The 7,747-nt window shown below is 40.3% G+C and overlaps 1 protein-coding gene across 1 annotated transcript in view; it reads left to right on the forward strand.

Moving 5' to 3' along the window:
* pax3b (paired box 3b) overlaps positions 1-7,212 on the forward strand; it is a 215,663-nt gene extending 208,451 nt beyond the window's left edge. Inside the window, exon 9 of the mRNA XM_072474540.1 lies at positions 6,862-7,212. Within this exon, the coding sequence (XP_072330641.1) occupies positions 6,862-6,911 (50 nt within the window). The 3' untranslated portion in view covers positions 6,912-7,212. The remainder of the gene's footprint in view (positions 1-6,861) is intronic.
* Positions 7,213-7,747: the final 535 nt, after the last annotated feature.

The following is a 7,747-nucleotide window of genomic DNA, read 5'->3' on the forward strand; positions in this document are numbered from 1 at the left end:
CTGGCCCAGCCTGCGACGCCCACATCCCATGAATGAATTTTTTAAAAGACTGATGAGATGGCAACTGGATTTGTCCTGTATTTTGTGAACAGGACATATTGTGCAATTCTTCACATTTCAGTGTGGGTTCCTGTTTTGTAGCTGCACTAGAACAACATGGGTTGTTGCTGTTCTGGAATGCAAGTCTTCAGCACTCCTGCTAGGATGATATCAGCACCCTTAGCCTTTGCTGTATTGAGTGGTTTCAGTCTTTTCTTGATGTCACATGAGTGAATCGAATTGTCTGATGACTGGAATATCATAGGGACCTCAGGAGGAGGCCAAGAGGGATCATACAATCAGATGTTCTGGCTGCACATGGTTGCAAATGCTTCAGCCTTGTGTTTTGCACTGTGGTGCTGAGCTCAAACTGTGCTTATTGTTGAAATGTGGCAGGACTGCAGACCTTTGATCTGATCTATGTCAAGGGATCGCTCAGCTTTGTCCATAGCTGGCTAATTCTCCTTTACTTGTTGTTTAAGTAGTTGGCATCTCAATTTTACTTATACTTCGTGTAGCTCCTGGTATGCTTATTGACACTTCTGTTATGGGTCAGGGTTTAGAGAACCCCAAAGTGTATCATGGAGTTCACCTGACCCACAACTATTAATAGATTGTGGTAAGGGGAGCACACGGCTCACTCTACAGGTATGGTACAGCATAAATGGAAAAGTATTTTTAAAAACAAAACAATGTTTATTCTACGAACACAAGTTAACCTTTTTAAAACAAACAGTGAATATCTTAGCAACCATTAATTCAAAGATAACCCCCAAAGAATACAACACCAAGTAATCCTTTAAGCTGTCTTTTTAACATCCAAAAGACTTAACAATGTTTAAACCGAAGCACATCAGGATTTACATTCAATACTGAAAACATTTAAATTTCTGAATTCACCAAATGATCAAGAGATAGTCCTTCATGGCAGAGAGATCAACAGTACAGCTGCTTTGGCTGACTTCAGCTGCAACACACTGCAAAACGAAACCAAAAAAAAAGACACCCCCAAGCTTTTCTCAAAGTGAAATTAAACGCAGAACCAGAGCTCAGATCCACCCACACTCTGACATCACTGCAGTAACATGAGCAGCCAAACATTTCTTAAAGCGGCATTCTCATGACCCCTCCCCCAAGAAAAAAAAACATCAACTTCAAGATGGTTTCATTTTTCACCTTTTCACCATCCTTTAAGAAATTCACACAGTAAATATATTTTATCGTTTCAAAAACAACACCCGCAAACAGGTATAAAAATATAGTCCATGTTTTCTTCGTCCTTCTTCCTCCAATTGAAATCCTTCATGATTGACAGTCTCTTTGAACAAGAAGGTCTCTGCACGATCCATCCATTCCTCTACGCCTCGGAATTTCTCTTTAAAGTCAGATACTTTAGTTCAATCTGATCACAGAGTCCCTTGCAATTCTCCAACACAGCAGCATTGGTTATCACAGCTTTCAGGCCGTCAAATGCCTGTTGACACTCCGCTGTCCACTGGAATCTGTTACGCTTCTTGAGCAAGTCCATCAGTGGAGCAACCACGCTACAAAAAGTTTTCACCAATGTTCGATCAAATCCACTCATGCCAAGAAATCGTATTATTTCCCTTCGTCTCGAGGTTATCGGAAACTCCTCAAGGAAAGTGACTTGGGCTTTTCCAAATTCACTTTTGGCTAGTTTTATCACCAAACCCGCCTCTTGAAGTCGATCGAATAACTTCATCAGATGTTTTAACTGTTCATTCCATGTCTGGCTGAAAATTACCAGATCAGCGATGCATACTGCACAATTGGGTAATCCTGAAATGACTTCGTTAGTTAACCGTTGAAATGTGGTTGGGGCATTTTTCATGCCAAATGGCATAACTTTGAATTGGTATATACCATCTGGAGTCACAAAAGCTGAAATCTCCTTCGCCCGTTCGGATCAAGTTCCCTGCCAGTCACCTTTAAGTAAATCCAGTTTGGAAATAAAAGCGGTCTGTCCCACTTTCTCAATGCAATCCTCCAAACGTGGGATAGGATAAGAGTCCGTTCTTGTAACTGCATTAACCTTTCTATAGTTCACACACAGCCGTTGGGTACCGCCTGGTTTAGGTACCATCACTATGGGTGAGCTCCATTGGCTGCAACCCACTTGAATTATGCCATTTTTTAAGCATACTCTCAACCTCTTTGTTAACCTGTCGGCCAAAAGGGTTAAGTCTATATGGATGTTGTTTAATTGGAACATCATTTCCCACATCTACATCATGTATAGCCATTTTAGTACTTCACAATTTATCTCCACAAACTTGCCCATGTGATGTCAATAACTCTTTCAGGTCAGTTCGTTTTCCTCTGGAAGGTAACTCAACACTTTATCCCAATTTTTAAGAACATCCTCATTTTCCAACTTAATTTGAGGGATGTCAAATTCACAGTCATCTGGATTTGGTTCGTCACTTTGAGTTAGAATCATTAAAACCTCCTCCTTTTTCTCTCCTTCCCTTTCAAAGTACCTTTTAAGCATATTCACATGACACACTCGGTGAGTCTTCCTTCTATCTGGTGTTTTTACCACATAATTCACCTCACTTAATTTCCTTTCAATCTGATAAGGTCCACAAAACCTAGCTTTTAAAGGCTCACCTACCACTGGTAACAATACTAAAACTTTATCTCTCCTGGCAAAACTACAAACTTTGGATTTCTTATCAGCGACCTGGTTTATCACATTTTGTGCAACTTCAAATGTTGTCTAGCCAAATCACCTGCTCTGTTTAATCGTTCCCTAAAATTTGACTCGTAATCCAATAATGTAATTTCCGATTTCACACCCACCAATTTTTCCTTAATCAATTTAAGTGGTCCTCTTACCTCATGACCAAAAATTAGTTCAAAAGGACTAAATTTGTTTGACTCATTAAGTGCATCCCTAATTGCAAACAGTACGAATGGAATTCCTTTATCCCAATCCTCTGGATAATCTTGACAATAAGCCCTCGACATTGTCTTTAATGTCTGATGCCACATTTCTAACGCTCCCTGCGATTCTGGATGGTACGCAGTTGATTTAAATTGTTTTATTCCTAAGCTATCCAAAACTTCTTTGCATAACTTTGAGATAAAAATTGATCCTTGATCCGATTGTATTTCTGTGGGTAGTCCATATCTAGTAAAGAATTTAAGTAACTCCTCCACAATCTTTTTAGCTGTAATATTACGTACTGGAATGGCCTCTGGAAATCTAGTAGACTCATCCATTATCGTCAAAAGATATTGATTCCCACTTTTCGTTTTAGGAAGCGGTCCTATGCAATAAATTAGGACCCTTGTAAAAGGTTCCTCAAATGCTGGAATGGGTATTAAAGGCACTGGTTTTATCACTGCTTGAGGTTTCCCTGTCACTTGACATGTGTGACATGATTGACAAAATTTAACAACATCTTTATGTAGTCCAGGCCAATAAAAATGTTTCTGGATTTTAGCTTGAGTTTTCCTTATTCCCAAATGACCTCCCACTGGTACCTCATGTGCAACTCACAACACCTCCTTTCTATACCCTACCGGCAATACTACTTGATGAACTTCTGCCCACTTTTCATCCGCCTGCATATGTACAGGTCTCCATTTTCTCATCAAGACATTACTTTTACGGTAATAAAACTCTGGTATACATGCAGATTCCTCCTCTGTGTATGCTTTCTGATACACTCGTTATATTTCTATATCTTTTTGTTGTAACTCCGCCAATTTTCCTGAACTAAAAATATCCGCCTCATCCTCCACCTGTTCTTCTTTTCCAACCATCTGAGCAAAAATCGTTTCTGATAATTGCACTTCAACTTCATCTTCACTCGTTGATTTCTCCTCTTGTCTTAACCTGTGACTTTGCAACCTTGTTATTACACAATCCGGAAAAATCTCAGGAGATTAGTCCTTCAACACTTCAGTTGTCTGATTTTCCACTGGCTTATCAACCATAGTAGGCATCACTCCCACCTGCGATCCAGCTATATCATTCCCCAAGATAAACTGTATTCCTGGACAAGATAGTTTCTCTATTATTCCTACTACCACTTCACCACTCTTCACTGGACTTTCCAACCTTACCTTATATAATTGAACACGACTCCTCTCACCCTGAATTCCACATATTACCACCTTTTCTGGCAACATTCTTGCCAAACTACATAACTCCTCATTTCTTACCAGCAAAGATTGACTAGCTCCCGTATCTCTTAAAATTGTGACTTCTTTACCTACTCCTCCCGATACACATGAGTAAAGTTTACCCACCCAAGTAAATTCTTTAAAGACATCTGGCACCTTCTTATCAATCACCTCTAGATCAGTCTGTACAATCTTTTGCACCTCCTTCGCTTCACTTGGGCTTTCCTTTTCCACTTTAGCAAACCCCATGTCTTATCCTGTTTTACCACATCAGCCTTCCCAGTGCTTTTCTTCAACCACCAACACTGTGACTTTACATGGCCTAGTTTATTACAGTGAAAACATTTGAAACTTTTCATTTCTTTTCCACCCTCCTGGATTTTTTTAAACTCTGAGTTACACTCTCCTTATTATCTCCCATCAGATCACCTTTACCTTTACCACTTGAGTATTTCTCATGTCCCCAGTTTCTATCCCTCACCGGCTGAAACTGATGTCGGAAACCAAGCTTTGATTTGTGAACTAATTCATAATCATCTGCCATTTCAGTTGCTAATCTCTCAGTTTTAACCCTCCGGTCTTCCACATGAGTTCTCACTACATCAAGAATTGAATTTTTAAACTTCTCCAAAAGTATAATTTCTCTGAGAGCTTCATATGTTTGGTCTATCAAAATTACTCTGTTTGAGCCTTTCAAACTCCATGTATGTTTGACCAAATTCTTTCCTTGAATTTCTAAACCTTTGTCTGTAAGCTTCAGGCACTAGCTCATATGCACTGAAGATGGATTTTTTTTACCTCCTCATACATCCCCTATACTTCCTCCGGTAGTGTTGCAAACACTTCACTAGCCCTACCTACCAGCTTTGTTTGAATCAGTAATACCCACATGTGGCATTTATTTAGCTACCTTCTCAAATGAAATGAAAAAGGCTTCTACCGCCTTCTCATCAAACCTTGGCAATGCTGGGACATATTTAAATAGATCCCCACCACGCCTTTGACTATGAAGCTCTTTCTCAGTATCCTCAGCACTATCATCCAACTGTACGTTTCCCTTTACGTCTGCCAATTTTAATTGACTGTCACGTTTCATGGCCATTTTCTGAAGTTCAAACTCTCTCTCTCTATCTTTTTTCCTGATGTGTATCTCCCTTTCTTTTTTTTTGTTCTGCTAGGGCTATTCTTTCTTTGTTTCTTTCTTCTCTCTCCTTTTCTTTTTCTTTTTCTCTCATTGCATATTCAAGCTGCTTTAATTCTTTTTCATGTTCAAGTTGCTTAATCTGCACCTGGATCTTTGTCATTTTGAATGAGTCAGACTATCTCAGGCAACTTTAAATGCTTAGCCACCACCATAATTACCTCACCTTTTCGCATTCTGTCAGGTAATGTTAACTGCAATGTTTTTGCCAAATCTAACAGTCTGTTTTTAGTCTGTCCGTAAGGTACTGCCTGTGACCGTCTCCACCCCCAAAAACTTCTGATCCTCTGAAAGAGCCATTGTCCACACCACACTCCCCACTTAAACTAAAATACCACACCTGAAAGGCGACCACAATATGCTCACCCTTCACTGTCTTTACGATCACTAAGTCAATCCAATAGATAGACTTTTATCCCCCTCGAGCCCTCAATTGTTATGGGTCAAGGTTTAGAGAACCCCAAAGTGTATCATGGAGTTCACCTGACCCACAACTATTAATAGATTGTGGTATGGGGAGCACAGGGCCCACTCTACAGGTGTGGTACAGCAGAAATGGAAAATTATTTTTTAAAACAAAACAATGTTTATTCTATGAACTCAAGTAACCTTTTTAAAACAAACAGTGAATATCTTAGCAACCATTAATTCAAAGATAACTCCCAAAGAATACAACACTAAGTAATCCTTTAAGCTTTCCTTTTAACATCCAAAAGACTTAACAATGTTTAAACCGAAGCACATCAGGGTTTACATTCAATACTGCAAATTTTTAAATTTCTGAATTCACCAAATAATCAAGAGATAGCCCTTCGTGGCACAGAGATCAACAGAAAAGCAGCTTTGGATGACTTCAGCTGCAACACACTGCAAAACGAAACCAAAATGACAGACACACCCAAGCTTTTCTCAAAGAGAAACTAAAAGCAGAACCAGAGCTCAGCTCCACCCACACTCTGACATCACTGCAGTAACATGAGCAGTCAAACATTTCTTAAAGTGACATTCTCATGACACTTCTTATAGAACCAGTGCTAGTCCCCTGAGATGGTGGTAATGGTAGACTGGTGGGTATGTCAGTCCCACAGGTTACAGATTGTGTTTGAACACAATACTACTGCTGCTGCTGGCCTACCATGATTCATGGGTGTCCAGTTTTTAGCTGCTAGGCTTGTGCTGAGTCTTGTGCTGAGTCTATCCTATCGAGTGGTAATGCCACACAACACGATCATGGATGTCCTCAGTGTGAAGAGCAAATTTCCTCTCCACAAGAATTGTGCAACAGCCACTCTTACCAATAACATCATGAACAATATCAGTGATAGATAGGTGTTCTGTCTTGCTGGTGCAGGCCCAGTCTGGCAGATACGTCCTTCAGGACATGGTCACAGTGATGCTGCCAAGCCAGCCTTGGTAATGGACATGAGGTCCCCCACCCAGTGTTCATTTTGTGTATTTCCCCTCAGATCTTCTTCCAATGGTGTTCGACATGGAGGGGTATCGATCAATCAGCTGAAGGAGGGTGGAAGGTGTTTACCAGCAGGTACTTTCCAGACCTATGTTTGACATGACACTGTGCAACTTCATGGTGTCCAGAGTTAATGTTGATGACTCCCAGGGAATTTCCCTTCTGACTGTATACCACCTCCTGCAGTGACATTGGACATATCCAGGCATGGTGATTGAAAGTCTGAGACAGCAACTGTAAACTTCAACTCTGTATGAATTTCTCAGGCTTTTACTTGACTAGTTTATGGGACAGCTCTCCCAATTTTGACACAAGTTCCCAGATGTCAGTAAGAAGGACTTTACAGGATCGGCTGTGCTGGATGAGCCGATATCATTTCTGGCCCGAGTCAATACCGAGTGGTCTTTCTAGATTTATTCTCATTCCACTTTACTGTAGTAGCTTGCCAGGTCGTTTAATATTCAATTATACAGGAAGGGCATTAATAAACTAGATGGATTTTTACAACATAAATGTAGTATTATATCATTGTTAATATGTCAGATTTATTAATTAATTGAATTTGTCCAGCTTCCTTGGTGGGATTTGAACCCCTGTCTCTAGAACATTCGCCCAGGCATCAGGATTACTAATCCATGAGCATCACCACAATGCTACCTCTGACTTTAAGGAGTGGGGCCTCTTTCTGTTGTACAGGAGAGGAAGGTTGGTATTTTACCAAGTCCCAGGCTGTTATGCTACTGGGACTGAATGTTGAAGCAGAATCAATGCGGATGGATGGGTGGGATATTATTGCTGACAGCCGATGAAGAGAACAACGCTGGGAATGCTGCCCAATTGAGGATGCAAGCTCACCTTTCAGAACATAGAACATAGAGCATAGA

The sequence above is a fragment of the Scyliorhinus torazame genome, chromosome 14 (assembly GCF_047496885.1).
Source record: "Scyliorhinus torazame isolate Kashiwa2021f chromosome 14, sScyTor2.1, whole genome shotgun sequence".
NCBI classification, from domain to species: Eukaryota; Metazoa; Chordata; class Chondrichthyes; order Carcharhiniformes; family Scyliorhinidae; genus Scyliorhinus; species Scyliorhinus torazame.